We start from the raw sequence: 17,229 nt of genomic DNA, 5'->3' as shown, positions 1-17,229 counted from the left end.
TGTCGGCTCCTTCCTTGTTCCTCTTGTTTGATCCAGGGAAACCGGGATTTCTTGATGGAAAGAACAGGTTGCTCCTGGCCAGGAAGGGTCTGCAGCTGCATGTCTATGCTCCAGAGAGAATCCACCCTCCCAGAGAAGAATGGAGGCCTTTTTTTTTGGCTTTAAGGACCTTCCAGCGGCAGAGGCGGGCTGCTGGGCAGTGGAGCTCCAGTGGCTGCTTAGACCCCAGTCTGAGCTGTCAGTCTGGTCTCACCATTTCTGCTGAGCAGAGCAGCAGATGGGATTCTGAATGTCCACATGGGTGACCTTCACTTTTCTGGGAGTTCGTTTCACGGATTAGTAGACAAGATCATCCTTAGGGTTCTTTCCATTCTAGAAGTCTATCATTGTGTGTGTTCCTTTCATAACCTACAGGGCCAGAAGGGGCTGAGCACCCTGGGATCAGGGAAGGAGCAGAGGAGACTGAGGCCTGAGGAGAGAAGTGACCTGCCCCAAAACACACATCTACTTAGCGGTGGGGTCAGGGCCAGAGTCTAGGCTTTTCCATTCTTGTTCCCATGCCTTTTCTCTTACACAAAGCCTGCAGTGAGTGTGCATGGTGGCCCCAGTATGGTGTCATGTTTGTCCTACAGGCTCTCCCTATGGGCTGTGACCACTAGACGAGAATTTTCAGAGACCCCTGCCTTAGTGCGGAGGCTGTACTATAGTGTCTAGGGATGAATGGGCCCAGCCCCCTCCCCCTTCCATGCCTCTGTGCAAACCTCTGTTCTTTCCTTCTTTGTCCCCTGCCTTCTTCTCCCTCTGTTCCCAAGCTGATCCGTGTGACCCCACCCTGTTCCTCAGCAGTTGTGTTCCTTAAACTGCTTGTCAGGTGAACTTCCCCTCCCAGGTTTTGATAGCAGTTCTCCTCTAGGTCTCAGAACTCTGAAGGAAGGAGAACTTTCTGGAAGAGTAAGCCTTTGGAAAGGGAAGAGTACTTGGAAGAGAGGGAGTTTGAGGTTCACCCTGAAGGGTTCCCAGAAATGGCAGACATGCCACATGTGAGCCCAGGACAGCAGATCAAGGCCAGGTGTCCACCGCTCATGGTTGACCTGTGTATTCTGGAGTCTGATCACCCTCCCAGTTCTTTGGCCAGAGTTAACGCTCATTAGGAGGTGTGACTATCACCTGACCGTGGGAAGCCAAGTTTGACTGCTCAGGTGGTAAACTTTGGAAGGCTCTGGATTAAATTTTGCTGATTTTCTGTACTATGACCACTTTTCCTCCTATGCCTCCTGGCCCCACTAACTCTGCTGCCCAGCTGTTCCCCACCGTCAGCATGTGCATGCACACGCATGTGCACACAGCCCTAAAGAGAAATAAGATTGAGAACAGTTCTGGGTGTGTTTATGTGAATGCCTTGGCTACCACAGAGAACACACACCACTCTTTCTCCTGGGAATTCACTTAGGAGCTGGTGACCAATCAGCTGTGACATGGTGCAAAGAATGCTGGTACCCAGTCGTACAGACCCCAGTGCACATTTCCGCTCTGTGACCTGGGCCTCTCTGAGCGTCAGCTTCCTTGTCTGTGGAAGGTGATAATAGTAGTCATTCTTCCAGTGGGATGTTGTGAGGATCAAGTAAGGTCATGCACGTTAAGTACACACACAATGTCAGCATTTAATAAATCATCGCCGTGATTAACTGTGAGCATGGGCCTCAGTTTTCACCTTTGACAAATAGGTATAATGATGTATCTGCCTCCTAACACTCTCTGGGGGATTAAAATGAGATGATACATGTAATAGTTTCTTGTAAACTGTGAATGAAGACAAGGATGTAATGGAGAGAATACTGGTATCACTGATTCAACAGTGTCTTCTCTATTGTGATTAAGTATCTTGTCCTGTTTCCAACTCCTGGGCTCTTAAGATATGTAGGTGCATTGATGGCTCAATAAGTTTATTAAGATATCCATCCCCAGAAGTGCTCAGGGTTGTTGCAGGAAGTCCTAGTTTCTGATGCAGGTTTCAGTACAAAAAAGAGGGACTGTCTTAGGTGGCAGTTCATTTATTTTTTGTTCCTAGCAGCCGCTGAACCAGTGGTCCCCTTGAACTTCTGTAGCCAGTTGAGCTATGTCTGGATAGGAGACTGTATCTGCCTCATTCTGCCTCCTCCCAATTCAAGGAAGCCAAATCTCTGGCTTGGGCGGGTCCTTGGCCCATGACACTTTGGCTGAGAATCTGAGCTTAATTCACGGTTGTCCAGTCACTCTGCAAGGACCGAGACTGCTCAGAGCTGACTCTGGATGAGGAACACACTTGCCTTCCACTCCCACCTGCCTCAGTTATCCATGACTGGAACCTCACCCAGCTGTAGGAGTCGCCATTTTCTGGTTTGGAAGTCTGTCTCTATATAAAGCAATGACCTTGTAGTTTAATTTTGTACCTCCTAATTTCCTCCCACAGGATCTCTATGAGTAGGATTTGGGCACAGTCTTCTCAGTGAGCCATAGGGCTTTCTTCCTGATGCTTCCTCCCTCAGTCTGGGTTGATTCTATGTGTAGCCCTGCAACCCCCTGAGAGAAAGGACCTGGCTAGGAAGGTGCTGGACTTCGTTAGACTGGGAGTTGGGATGAGCTGAGCATCCCATAGGATGCCTTTCTTTCCTCCAGGCTCCTTCTGTACCCCATCCTAATTTCTGCCTGGCTTCTTGCTTCTCCCCCACCCTGGCAGGACCTGTGTGGGGCCACCACCTGTGACACGCTGGGCATGGCTGATGTGGGCACTATGTGCGACCCCAAGAGAAGTTGTTCTGTGATCGAGGATGATGGGCTTCCATCAGCCTTCACCACTGCCCATGAGCTGGGTAAGGTTGGAGGGTACTCTTGGGTACAGGGAGGAGAGCTCCCCTCTGGGGTCCTTCTGGGTTTGCCCTGGGTGCTTTGGTCAGGGGGTAGACATCTGTCTTTGCTTCCTCATGTCCTGAAGCTTTAGGGATCCTTTCTTAGGGTCAGAGTCTGCCTTAGCAATCGCTTGGTTTTATTTTTTCTGATTGCCACAGCCCAGTTGGCCAGCAATATTGTCTGACTCAGCAGTCAGAGTATCTCATCAATTAAGCATGAAGGGGAGAATATATTAGATAACACTGCTGCTCTCATTGAGCCCATAGCCTGATGGACAGGACAGAGAACACAAGAACACCATCTTAACATTTGCAAAGCAGTCAGTCTATCACTAGGTAGAAATGACCAGCCTGAAAATTGCTGACATGGGCTCTCTAGCTTCCTCAGCTGAACTGCCCTCCCCTCCCCTCCGCCCTGCTGCTTTAAAACTGCATAGCCCACATCCTTCTGCCCTCTGAGTCCTCTTGCCTCGCCCCACAGGCCACGTGTTCAACATGCCCCATGACAATGTGAAAGTGTGTGAGGAGGTGTTTGGGAAACTCCGAGCCAACCACATGATGTCCCCAACACTCATCCAGATTGACCGTGCCAACCCCTGGTCAGCCTGCAGTGCTGCCATCGTCACCGACTTCCTGGACAGTGGGCATGGTAAGCCAGAGTGACAGAGGAGGGACTTCGGGGTTGTCACTGGAGTGACTGCTCACTACCTCTCTGCACCTGTCCTCTGTTACCTAAGGTGTGCATGAGCCCAAAGAGTTGGGCTCTCAAGGGAGTCCATTCCACTGGCTCTCGCTTCAATGTCTCCCTATCATTCAGACTCACGGCTAGCTGAGCTCACCTTTCTCAACTCATCTTTGATGAATGTCCTTGGCTCCCTGTAGGTGACTGCCTCCTGGATCAACCCAGCAAGCCCATCTCCCTGCCTGAGGACCTACCGGGTGCCAGCTACAGCCTGAGCCAGCAGTGTGAGCTTGCCTTTGGTGTGGGCTCGAAGCCCTGTCCCTACATGCAGTACTGCACCAAACTGTGGTGCACTGGCAAGGCGAAGGGGCAGATGGTGTGCCAGACCCGCCACTTTCCCTGGGCAGATGGCACCAGCTGTGGCGAGGGCAAGTTCTGCCTCAAGGGGACCTGTGTGGAGAGACACAACCTCCATAAGTATAGGGTGAGTGTGCTGGAGCTGAGCGGGAGGCAGGGGGTGGACTCGGAGGCCTCCAGTGGGAACAGGTTTGCTGTGTAGCCATAGTTGTGTCACATTGCTGCACTGTGCCTCCATTTACCTGTCTGTGGTCCTATCCCTTTCTTGACTCTAAGCCTGGAGGCAAGAGATATGGTAGGTCAGAGAACTTGGTGAGGCCTTAGACATGTGAGGAAAGTCTTTCATGTGGAATAAGGGGGCCCAGCCCTGAGTTCTGTGCCTTATCCTACCTGGGGAGGAGTGAGCACTGAACCCAAAGCCAATCACTAGATATTTGGCATTCCTCACTTGTTGGCTTCTTCCAGCCTCCCCTTATCAGCTATTTCTTTTTCTTATGATAATGATGACTAAATTTATTGAGCACTCACTCTAAATTCTTTATTTAAACTTTTTAATGTTTATTTTATTTTTGGGAGAGAGAGAGGGAGAGGGAGAGAGAGAGACAGACAGACTGTGGGTGGGAGAGGGGCAGAAAGAGAGGGAAACACAGAATCTGAAGCAGGCTCCAGGCTCTGGGCTGTCAGCACAGAGCCCAACGCAGGGCTCGAACCTGTGAACTGCAAGATCATGACCTGAGCCGAAGTCAGACACTCAACTGACTGAGCCACCCAGGTGCCCCTATCATCTATTTCTGAGTGTGTTCTGTTTCCAGGGAACTCTGGGCCAGAGGTGAACCAGGCTCAGAACTGAAAGGAAACAGACGTTTGGGCAAGCTTCAGTAATTTGCTACATTCCAAACCAAGTTTCTGTCGTGATTGTTTTTTGAAGCTAAGACATAACTGAGCAAGTTATTTTTTTCATGGTAAAAAGAATAACAGTTGAATAAGAACAAATTTTAAACCCCACATATTCTCTGAATATAATAAAAACTTTATATTCTTCTGGTCGGGGGGTGAGGTCACAAAGGGATTGGGACTTTGTCGGACAGGAATAAGCAGTCCATCCTCTTTCTGGATCCTGGAGATGATGGTCCCTTCCCCATCCTTGTCTTGGATGCAGAGGGCCTTGCCTTGGGGTTTTATGTTCAGGGGGGCAATATAATACAAAAGCATTTGCCAGCACATTATCAGTTGCCCTGTGCTGGGTTTGGTACACAATTATGTAAAATATTGTTCTATGTTTTGGGAACATATATTTAATTAAGCCTTTGGCCATTTATTAGACATCATCCCACTGTATTCAGAGAACTATGTGAGGTACTGTGTGGTGGTCAGTGAAAGAAATAAAACATGGGTTGTGTCTCAGTGGGCTCACAGTCTAGTGGGGAAGCTAGAAATGTCACTGTAATCCAAGACCCAGAGAGGCATGTATTCAGTGTTAAGATAGAAGTGTGGAAACGTGTCATGGGGGAATAAGGAATGAGAGATTAATGATGATTGGGGGGGGTTCTGAAAAAACTTTGGCAAGGAGGTCGGATTTGGAGAGGGACTTGAGGAATGAGTAGGGTCTCAACAGGCAGAGATGGAGCAAAGTCAGGGAGGTGGGGCAAGCTGGAGGGGTGGACAGGCCAGAGCTATACAGGAAACAGCTTTGGGGGTGTGGTTTGGGGCTAGTCTGGGGTTGCCTTGACCACCAGAAGGTCCCGAGGACAGGCCAGCCATGGCCAGCTCCTTCTCTTGGGAAGAGGAGTCTGGAGGATAAAGATGTTGCCCAAGAGGATACTGGATATAGGAAATGATCTGAGAAGACAGTTTTTCCACATGCTTTCTGGAATTCTCAGTCCATCAACAGCAACATCCACCATATCCTCAGTCTCTTTTCTGGACATTCCCTTCACCACCCTGGCCCTTCACAAAGGACACTGCCCTAATCAGCCAAGGTCAAAGCACAAAGCTTATCTTACTGATCACACAGCCCCAGTGCTGCCCTGGGATCTCATTTGCAAGAATCACACTCTACCAAGGCCCTGTTGTCCAGCCCTCTAGTTTTGGACTCCAGCAATTCTTCAGTCCCACCTGCTCTTCCTGTGCCCTCACCAATCTCCTTCTTGAGCTGCAATTCCGTGGTCCATTGTTAAAATCACTCCTTCATGTACACTCGTGGCTCCCATGCCCCTGCCTCTCTCTGTCGTACTCGCTAGGATAAACCACTGTCCTGGTGGAATCCAACTGTCACTCAACTGTGCAGGTGGAGGTGAGTGCGGCTGGAGAAAGACATGGAACCATGCTCAGTGGGTTCAGCTTAAACTAATGGCCTGACAACTTAGGGGGGCCTGCAATACTGCTCAGGAGTCATATGGTATTTTATTTCCTTTACTGCATTCGCCCTCCCAACATCCTACACGATTATGTCACACCTTCGTCTCTCTCTGCCATTACCAACCCTTTCTCTTCATTTCCACTTTTGCCAGTGGCCTTTCTTCCCATCTCATTAATAAAAAAACAAGCAATCAAGTAATCAGAAGAGAACTTCCACCAACTCCCACCACCACATCCGCTGTCTGTCCTGCTTCTGTGCTTGTAATCTCTACCTTTCCTCCTTTGCTATGGATGAGCTGCCCACATTCTCATATGGGGCCTGGCGGTGCAGTGCTTTGCGCTTAGGATAGTATCCCCTCTATTCAAGGAAAATGCTCCATAAATTCTTCTGTCTCTCTCCTGCAGTGTCAGATTTCTCCTCTCTTGAGTTGAATTATTTCTATCAGGATACAAACTTGCTATAATTCCTCCCATCTTAAATAAAACTTCTCCTGATCCTACTTCCTCTCCGTAAATCAAAATCTATCTCTCTGACTCCCTTTACCACAAAGTTCCTGGAAAGAGTGGTATGAAATTTCTCTCTCCAGTTCCTGTCTTGCCATTTTTCTCTGGAGTCCATTCCAATCTGGCTTTCAGTCCCACTATTCCTCTAAAAATAGCTCTAACTAAGGTCGCCAAATGGCCTCTACACTGCTTAAGGCAGTGATCGATTACCAGCCTCATATTGTCTGACCTGTTAGCAACATTTGACACAGCTGATTACTCTCTCCCCTGGGAACACAGGCTAGTGTCTTGGTTTCCCTTCTCCCTACTGGCTGCCCCTTCTGGTCCCCTTCACTGGCTCTTCCTCATATTCTTGTTTTTCCGTGTTGGGCATTCCAGCTTTCAGTCCTTAGCTCTCCTCACTATCCACACTGACTTCTTAGGTGATTCATTTAGGCCAATGGCTTTAAGTACCATTTACACTGATACATTGAAGACTCCCAGATGTGTATCTCCAGCTCAGACCTCTGTCCTGAACTACAGACTCACATGCCTCGCTGAATCTTGATTTCTCCATTCAGATAAGCATCCTAAACATAACATCTGTAAAACCAAGCTCCTGATCATCTGTCCTGAACTTGCTTTGGCAACTCCATCTTCCCGTTGCTTATGCCAACCCTCTGTTCTCTCACACCCGCCCATCTACTATTTCAGCAATTCCTGTTGATTCTATCTTCAAAACAGATGCAGAATTGAACTATTTTTCCCACCTTATCTGCTTCCACCCTGTGCCAAGCTACTGTCAACTCCCCCTTGGATTCTTGCTCTTGGCACCCTAGCTGATCTCCTTGCTGCTGGTCTTACACGTCACAGACTGTTCCCAACATAGCGGCCAGAGGGATCCTTTAAAATGTAAGTCAGGTCATGCCACATCCTCAGAACCCTTCAGGGACTTTACTCCGTGTGCTCTGGACAAGTGAGTCCTCTCTCTGCCTTCACCTCCTGTTTCTCTTGCTCATGTGATGCTGGAGCACTCCAGGCCCATCCCTCCTTAGGGTCTTTGCATTGCTCCCTCTGCCTAGAATGCTCTTTCCCTCCTATCTGCACAACTCCCTCCTGTACTTCCTTCAGGCATCTGCACCACCGTCACCTCTGCAGTGAAGTCTCCATGACCCCCTGTAATGGAGAGCAGCCCACCTCACCAAGGCCCTCTCTACCGCTCTCTCCCCAGTGCCTGCATTTAACCGCTTCTGACACTATATGCCCAGGCCTATTTTTATTGTCTATCTTCCCCTGCTGGGATGCAGTCATTTTCAGGACAGGGATTTGATGCACACAGCGTTGACATGGAGTAAGAACTCAATAGGTATTTGGTGAATGAATGGCACATGGCAGGAGTGTTTCCTGTGAGATGAATGTTTTCTGTAGGAATAGGGTGGAAAAAGTGATGCAAGTTTAAAAACAACAACGACACAACAGCATCATCTCAGAAGCTGCAGAGACAGTGTTAAGTAGTGAAGGAAAACTGGAGAAAATGAGGTGTATACACAGCTCTTCAGTTTATTAGTGGTCATGTCAGGCCTTTGAGAGAGCAGCTTCCCAGGTGTGATGGGGACAAAACCCATATTACAAGGCACCAAGGAGGGAGGAGGTGGAAGGAGCGAATGTAGAGACTCTTAGGAAGTGAAAAGCCAGGAGGAGGTGGGGTGCTAGTTGCAGGAGGAGGCGGGGCTAACAGCAAGTAATTCTTTCACTGGATGAGAGACATGTTGACTCAATGAAGCAAAAGCTATCGGACAGAAGGGCAGATAGAATAACTATGCTGCATGTATGCCTAAGTTAAAGTATTTAGATTACATGCAGCCAGTTCCTGATTAGCTCCATGCGGGTTAGTCACTTTGGATGATGTATGAGAGCATTTTAATCCCAGGCTTGTACAACTAGGCCGCTTCCTTTGTTGCCCAACTGATGTGTGTTCAGGGGATGAAAACTCGCTTTACTGGCATCCTAAGAAAAACAATAATGAAGACTATACCATTTCTCTCCCCTCTCCACCCTCTTGAAAAATGAAACAACACTGCATAGTTCACCCTGAAGCCAAACAAAGTTTTGGAATTGCTTTGTAGTCTCCTATCTTCATTTCCTCTGAGCACAAATGTTAGAACCTCTTGCAGTGAAACTTTCTCAATTTCAGCCCGATTGAGCTTAAGATCTGCTTAAGTCTGGTTTGGAGAGGAGTCTGGATTATGGATCATTTATAAATAAAAATATTCAAATATCTATGGTAACAAGGTTTTCTGGCAAGACTGGGGGCCTGCCCCTGCCTTAGATTTAGAGACTCTTGTCAATACACTAAGAGTAGGTAAGGAGAAACCCATCTTGCTCGGTGGCAAACACAGTGCTAGGAATTTTCACACACGATGTATCATTTAAATCTGTCTGATCTCACACCTGAGTATTACTGGCCCCATTTTTGCTAATGAAGCACCTTAAATTTAAGGAGGTTTCACCCCTTGCTCAAGACCACCCATGTGGTGAGGGCAGAGATGATGACAGAACTTGGCTATCTGACTCCATAGCCCAAAGGCGCTTGTCTTCTGAGTGGCCTCATTTATAACTGGGTGCAGTTGGCATTTGCTACTGACCAGGTTGAAGTGTTCTGTGGGCGCTGTGTGGACCCTGACCATTTGCTTGTCATTTTCCCCTTATGATCCACAGTGGACTTCATTCCAGTGGGACGGGATGGAATGGTGGGGGCTGTACCCGTGTAGCTGTTCTGCAGGCTCCCGGTGTGCATCTGGCTGCTGCAGGAGTATGACGGACTCTTTCTCATAGGTGGACGGTTCCTGGGCCAAATGGGAGCCCTACGGCCCCTGCTCACGCACCTGCGGGGGGGGCGTGCAGCTGGCCCGGAGGCAGTGCAGCAACCCCACCCCTGCCAATGGGGGCAAATACTGCGAGGGGGTGAGGGTGAAATACCGATCCTGCAACCTGGAGCCCTGCCCCAGCTCAGGTGAGGAGGGGAGGGCAGTGTTGGCCTGTGCCCAGGGACATCAAGGCTGGAGGGCACCCCTCCCTCATCCTCCACACTCTGGATACTTCATGGCTGCAGATTGACAGCAGTCAAGATTCTATCCCCTAGGACAAAGTCTGGAAGTGCAGAGGAGCAGATTCCTCTTGGGATCATTTCTTCCCCACTCCCCTTGGGCGGGGGTGTTTTCTTCCCCCTACTTAGGCTGGGGGGCTAAGTGGCCCAAGAGAGTGACACACTAGATGTCCTCTTAGTTAATTAAGTCTCACAAGCCCATCACTCATAAGCAGGGACTCTTTATCCAGGGTCCATGAGCTTGGAGGGGAGAAAATTACATCTCTATTTTTACTAACCTTTTTAAATTTAAAATTTATCATTCCCTTCAGTTAGTAGTTTAGTATAGTTTTTACTTATCTTTCTATCTAAAATTATTATTTCTTTTAATTAGACAGCAAACTGCAATGCTAGTAGCACTACCCGCGACTTTGTCCCCAGTAGAGATCTTGGATATGTTCATATGACATTTCAGCTATTGCCATTTCTCAGAATGCCATTTCTTCTCATCACTACTTGAAAATGACGGTGGTTATTAGACTCACTATTGAATCTTGTTATGTACTGGGCTAACAAGGAGCACACATATCACAAATATGTTTTGATATATATTGATAGTTGTATATCAGTATAATTAGTATTATTTGTCATTGATCTAATTTATTTTATTCATGTCATAGATTCTGAAAATAGTTTCAGAAGACTCCTGAAGGATTGTGTAGCCCCAAACTGTTTAGGGTGTCTGTTATGGAGGGAATTGAAGGCGGCCCATTGCTTGGGGGTTGTGTGATTGGCTGTGACCTGCATCCTTTGGTCCTAGCCTGCTTTAGTTCTTTGAAAAGGGATGAGGATAATTCAGATGAGGGTAAGAGGTGTTGAAGGCCACAGGCACTGAGCACCCTGGGGAGGAGGGCTCTCTCTCCCCCATCACTCTTCCCTTTAGCTTCCTGCCTGTGCTTCCTCCCTCCTCAGCTTCCGGCAAGAGCTTCCGGGAGGAGCAGTGTGAGGCTTTCAATGGCTACAACCATAGCACCAACCGGCTCACTCTTGCTGTGGCATGGGTGCCCAAGTACTCAGGTGTTTCTCCCCGGGACAAGTGCAAGCTCATCTGCCGAGCCAATGGCACCGGCTACTTCTATGTGTTGGCACCCAAGGTGAGTGAGCATGGGGCAGGAGACCAAAGCAGAGACAAAGTCTTTGGGATGCATCTGGCTGAACTGCCCTTCTTTCCTTTTCTCCCTTTCCTGGGGGCACTGCAGGTGGTGGATGGTACACCATGTACTCCTGACTCCACCTCGGTCTGTGTCCAAGGCAAGTGCATCAAGGCTGGCTGTGATGGGAACCTGGGCTCCAAGAAGAAATTCGACAAATGTGGGGTGTGTGGGGGCGACAATAAGAGCTGTAAGAAGGTGACAGGCCTCTTCACCAAGCCCATGTGAGTTCTGGGTCCTGGAGCAGGGGTAGGAGGGATGAGTGGAGCTGTCCCCAGGTGGTGGAAACTTGGGTTAGACTGGGGTAAATGGGCTGTGCCCTAGGTGTAGGGGCCACTCAGACTTTTCTGGGAGTATGATATTCAGCCAGTCAGCCAGGCAATTGACAGAGATGAATGCTTGAGAAGTCCACCACTGAAAAGAAGATGATATTTAGGGAGATGGCAGAGAAACATTAGAGTCTATCTAGAGTTCTAGAGTAAGACTGGCCAGTGTTCAGATCTCAGTTACCCATTTTCTGGATGATCTTGAACATGTGACAACATCTCTGGAATTCTGGATTTCCTCACTTGTATAGTGGGCCTAACATGAATATATTTCCTATTGTGCTATTGTGAAGATTAAGGGTGTTACTCTAAGTAAAATGCTCAGTGTAGTGCTTGGTGCATAATAAATGCTCACCAAATGTTCATGATGATGATCACAAAACACAAAATATGCCTGGGGACAAAATGTGACAGCTTGCCCATCTCCCGGAGCCTGAGGCCCTGGCCTCAGGGATAAGATTGAGGTGAGAATGGCAATAAACGGCAGAGTGAGTGGCTAGGACTGATAGATTCCCTCTTCCTGGGAGATGTGTACAGGGTCAGCTGAAGAAATGTCTCTAAGCCTCTTCTATTCCCACCTCCAGAGCCTGGCTTTCTGAAGTCCAGCAGGTTCCCTTTTATTTTCAGGGGGAATGTGCTCCTTTGGAAAGTCCTGCCCCAGGTTCTGGAAGGAGCTGGAGCAAGCAGAGTCCCTGAGGTCTCAGTTGAGCAAGGCTATGGTTGGCTCTGAAAACTTGGGAGGCCAGATGCTATGATAGAAAGGCCTAGATGGCTGTCCAGGAGCCTCAGCTGCCTCTTCTGGACACAGTGCCCTCTGCTGGGCCTGTAGGTGGGCAAGTTTTCTGGGAACAGGTGGCACTGCAGGTGGGTGGTGTTCACAGGGATCTGCAGGGGGTGACCAAGTGGAGAATTAAAGGTAAACACCCCCAGACTTGCTTCACTGGCTAAATGGCAGGCACTCCTTTCATGGACTAGTGGAGCTGGAAGGAGCCTTAGATATCATCTAGTTTGACCCCCTCACTGTATGGGTGAGGACCCTGGAACCCAGAGAGACTGATTTGTCTGAGCCACCAAGGAGGTGGTGTCCAAGCCAGGGCTTCATCTGGGTGCCCGACTCCAGGGCCAGTGTGTCTCATTACGTCTAGCCCCAGCCTTGGGCTCAGGGACTGAAGCCTTGTCTTCTGTTCCTCCTCCACCTCCTCCTCCTTCTCACAGTTAATATATATTGAGTGCTTACTGGATGGCAGGCACTATGCCATAGGCTTTATGTGCTTTAATGAGGTATGTGTGATTATGATCTCCATTTCACAGATGAGGCAACTGACAAGCTAAGTGACTTATCCCAGGCCAACAGCTAAGCCAGTGATAGGGATGGGTCTGGCTCCAAAACCTGTGCTTTACTCCTGCTCTAGAATTCATCACCACGTAGGGGTGTCTGGGTGGCTCAGTTGGGGAAGCATCCGACTCTTGATCTCAGCTCAGGCCATGCTCTCATAGTTTGTGAGATTGAGCCCCATGTTGGGCTTTGTGCTGACTGTTTGGAGCCTGCTTGGGATTCTCTCTCTTTCTGCCCCTCCCCTGCTCTCTCTCTCTCTCAAAATAAAGACATATGAAAAAAAAATTAAAATAAAAGAATTCACCACAGTATAAATATCCTGAATAAAAAAGGCCACAGGGTGGTACAGCCAGTGTACGCAGCTTTAGATGATGTGGTGACAATCTGAGGTACTGCCTTCCAGTTTGTGTGCCCCCTGACCTCCCGTGCTGTGGTTGAGCGGTCGCTGCCATCTTGGTGACCTCCTGCAGGGGTTGTGAAAGGGGCATCAGCTATGACTTTAGAGGGGGATGAGGGCATTATGTCCAGGCAGGTGTCTAATGCACGATCCCCTTTCTCACCACAGGCATGGCTACAATTTTGTGGTGGCCATCCCTGCGGGTGCCTCGAGTATCGACATCCGCCAGCGTGGCTACAAGGGGCTGATTGGAGATGACAACTACCTGGCCCTGAAGAATAGCCAGGGAAAGTACCTGCTCAATGGGCACTTCGTGGTGTCGGCCGTGGAGCGGGACCTGGTGGTGAAGGGCAGCCTACTGCGCTATAGTGGCACAGGGACCGCGGTGGAGAGCCTGCAGGCCTCCCGGCCCATCCTGGAGCCCCTGACCGTGGAGGTCCTCTCTGTGGGCAAGATGACACCACCCCGGGTCCGCTACTCCTTCTATCTGCCCAAGGAGCCTCGGGAAGACAAGGCCTCTCACCCCAAGGACCCCCGGGGCCCCTCTGTGCTCCACAACAGTGTCCTCAGCCTCTCCAATCAGGTGGAGCAGCAGGGCGACAGGCCCCCTGCACGCTGGGTGGCAGGCAGCTGGGGGCCTTGCTCTGCAAGCTGTGGCAGTGGTCTGCAGAAGCGGGCGGTCGACTGTCGTGGTCCCCCAGGGCTGCATGTGGCGTCTGCCTGTGATGCAGCCTATCGGCCAGTGGAAACGAGAGCCTGTGGGGAGCCCTGTCCGACCTGGGAGCTGGGTGCCTGGTCGCCTTGCTCCAAGAGCTGCGGCCGGGGATTTAAGAGGCGTCCACTCAAGTGTTTGGGCCCTGGAGGGCGGCTGCTGGCTCGGGACCAGTGCAACCTGCGCCGGAAGCCCCAGGAGCTGGACTTCTGCATCTTGAGGCCATGCTGAATAGGACTGTCCTTTTCTCCTTCTTACTCTCTGCCCAATTGGTGCTGCCACTGTTCTGACCAGCTGGAGCCGTGGGCAGAGGGCAGTGGCTGGGGGTCCATGCCATGACGTCACCCACTTCCAGGGACAAGGACCAGGGACAGGGGTGAGAGGTCCCCTCTTCCTCCCTGGCCTCGGTGGGGGAAGCCAAGTGACTAATGCACAGTCTACCTCACGCCGGGCTCCTCCAGGGCCCAGTCTCTGGGAGAGGCTGAGAGGTGCGGGCACTGGGCAGAGGCGCCGGGGCCCGGTTTCCAAGGGACCTGGAGGATGGGCACCTACCAGGAAGAACTTCAGGGACCTTGGCCCCCGTCAGGGAGGCCACAGGCTGCTGGAAGAGCCATGGCCCAGCAGCTTGGCACCCTCAGGTGGCCCCGGGGGGCTCTAAGCCGTTTCTGAACAGGCAGGTTTTTATGGTGCTGTCAGCCCACCTTTTCTTTCTGACTGACAAGGACTGAATAATAAAAAATGGCTGGGGTGGGCAAAAACTGGTGGGAGAGTGGGATTAGGTATAACTGGAGCCTGGGTCACCCCGTTTGGGAAGAGGTATATGTGTAGGGGGAGCCTGGAGGTTTCTCATCGGTTTTCTACTCCTGGCCCTCCTTGAAGAGCCACCCACCTCTTCTCACTGTGTTGTCTATGACATCAGGCTGGTGGGAGGGCTTCCAAGTACATGCCCTCTGACACATTGCATATAGATATAGGAAGCCAATAGGGAGCCTACTGCCTTCTTCAAGAGGGATCTGACCATTAAAATAAGATACAAGGGATGATGGATTCTGTGGTAAAGCACGGAGTTTGAAGAGTGATGTAGGGGGTTCTGTATCACTGGTGGCTGGGCTTGAACTTATGGCACACAACACCCTGGGATGGGGAGGAGGAGGCCCCAGTTTAGATGGCTTCTTCCTCCAGAGAGGCAGGTATAAATAGGGCTGCTACCTAGGGTCTGTGTTGCCTCAGAGAACCTTCAGAGTGGCCATGGTCTTGTCCCCACTAAGAAGGGCGTGGGAAATGCACAGAGGGCTAGGTGCTGAACATCCACATGCCTGCAGGTTGGTTTTCATCTGGCCAGCTACATGTGGTCTGGCTTTGGGCACATCACTTGACATTGCAGTTGGATAGTGGGGTTCACTGTTTGCTACCTCAGGCTATGCTCTCTGGGAACCAACATTTGTCCCTCCCCAGGGGCAGTGGTGACCCTGGTGCTTCCAGCAGACCTGGCTGTTGTCCTCCTATAGACTGAGCTGCCCAGACACAAAGATGATTGTGTGGTGCATTGTGTCCTGCTCCGCATAGCCCAGCCAACCACCCACTGGTGTTCCAAATATGAAGACAGGATCTCTCTCCTCAAGTGCCTTGGGGACAAGTTTCAGGTGACACCAAGAATCAATAATCTGACCCAGAAGCCCTTGGCAGCCACAATGGGAACTCCTGTCTATCCTGGAAACATGTTGGGGATATAGATACCAGGGTGTTTCCTATAGCTCCACATGGGAAGATGTTTTGGAGTTAGCAGTCTTTGGTTAAGCAGGGTATTTCTTGAAGGTGCAGCTGCTCCAGCATGTACATGGGAGATTCTGCTTCTGAGTCACGTAATATATACTGGACTTTAGCAAGGTGACATCAGAGCAAGTATCTTCCCTGGGAAAGGGGTTCATTCCTTTTATTTGGCATCCCCTAATAGCCAGAACCCACAAACCAGCCATCCAGGCAAGCCTCTGGGATGGTTTTCCAAATTCCAGCCTAACCCCAGGCTGAGCCCTTGAACAACGCTCCCCCAGAGGGGCTGAGGGCATGTGGATTTCTGAGGCAGGGCTGCAGTCACTTCTGAAGACTGAAGCGAGGAGGAATCTTCCCCCCTGCATGGGTGAACACTGTGGGGCTGCAGCATCAAAGGGAACCCAGGGCTCTAGGGCAGATGTGGACCCCCACTAGCCGACGATAGCACTGCACCCTGTGCTTGGTGCACCCATCCTTGGTGAGGAGGTGGTGGCACAGGGGCTGTGCAGAATGGGCAGGGGAATGGGGTGGGAGGGAAGGGAGCTGCCATCAGTGGGGGTGACTGGCCCCCTAGCAGAGCAGCTTTACAAATTATTTCAAGGAGGGACAACCTATCTTGTTCCTGACACAAGCTGGGTCTCAGTGCTTTTTGCTGTTGTGATGTCTTTCTTTTTCCTTTTTTTTTTTTCTTTTTAAAATAAGTATGACCAAGACAACTTGGGAGGTTTGTCTTATCCTTGACCATTTTGCTAATCCAACCATGCTCTCCAAGGCTGAGCAGAGACAAGCCTCAAGGTATAGGTTTCTGGTGATGGGATAAAAAAAAAAAAATTAAGGTGGTATCTCATGTCTGTGGAAGAGGAGGGAGATTCTGTGGGCTCCAGAAACTTCTTCCATGGGGTGTGGACCAGTAAGGATCTGGGCTCTGGAGCCCCCTGCCTCCTCTGCCCTTTGTGTGCACTGACTGGAGGAGTCCAACCTTGTGAACCTTGCTGTGCTGGAGTAGAGGGCTGGGTGAGCTGGGGGGCTTGGTTGTTCCCAGCCCGGGAGTTGGCTCCCAAAGGCACTAGACACTGTCACTTACAGAGCCCCCTTTGTGTTTGGTTCTTTTGCATTCCATGTGCTGCAGAAGGATGGAAGGACCTGGGTACTGGCTAGGCTGTGTATACTGTGTATACATGGGAGCTGGCTGCTGCAGGGACGACAGCCTGCTCCTAATAAAGTTGTAAGTATTTAAAATCTGTGTCCTGCTTCTGTGATTTCATCTTATCCATGCATAGATTCCCCTGTATCTGCTGTGAACACACACGATGCACCAGCCATGGGAATAGGGGCTATGATAGTCACAACAGTGACTAGGACAGGCACAGTCTCTGTCCTGTGCAGCCCCCAGGCTAGCTGGGGAGGCAGAGTGAACAGTTGGGAAGCAAAGATCCAGAATAATGACAGATGAGGTAGGTGCAAGGAAGAGATGAACTGATGCTAAGAAAGAGAACTTGCATCTGGGTGTGTGTGGTGTGTGGGGTAGAGTGCCCAGGGAAAGCCTGGCAGAGGATGGGATTTAGGGACATTCTGTGATTAGCATCTAAGTGTCAGACAGCATTCAGAGTCTGTCTCTACTAAATAG

At 50.2% G+C, this 17,229-nt stretch overlaps 1 protein-coding gene across 1 annotated transcript in view; it reads left to right on the top strand.

The window, feature by feature from the left end:
* Positions 1–16,841, top strand: part of ADAMTS15 (ADAM metallopeptidase with thrombospondin type 1 motif 15) — a 28,013-nt gene extending 11,172 nt beyond the window's left edge. Inside the window, exons 2-8 of the mRNA XM_060605248.3 lie at positions 2,717–2,849; positions 3,367–3,534; positions 3,768–4,051; positions 9,601–9,778; positions 10,823–11,004; positions 11,110–11,285; positions 13,289–16,841. Coding sequence (XP_060461231.1) covers positions 2,717–2,849; positions 3,367–3,534; positions 3,768–4,051; positions 9,601–9,778; positions 10,823–11,004; positions 11,110–11,285; positions 13,289–14,063 — 1,896 coding nt within the window. The 3' untranslated portion in view covers positions 14,064–16,841. The remainder of the gene's footprint in view (positions 1–2,716; positions 2,850–3,366; positions 3,535–3,767; positions 4,052–9,600; positions 9,779–10,822; positions 11,005–11,109; positions 11,286–13,288) is intronic.
* The last annotated feature ends 388 nt before the right edge of the window (positions 16,842–17,229 follow it).

This window comes from Panthera onca, chromosome D1 (genome assembly GCF_046562875.1).
Source record: "Panthera onca isolate mPanOnc1 chromosome D1, mPanOnc1 haplotype 2, whole genome shotgun sequence".
Lineage (NCBI taxonomy): Eukaryota > Metazoa > Chordata > Mammalia > Carnivora > Felidae > Panthera > Panthera onca.
This window is presented reverse-complemented; position numbering and strand designations above follow the sequence as displayed.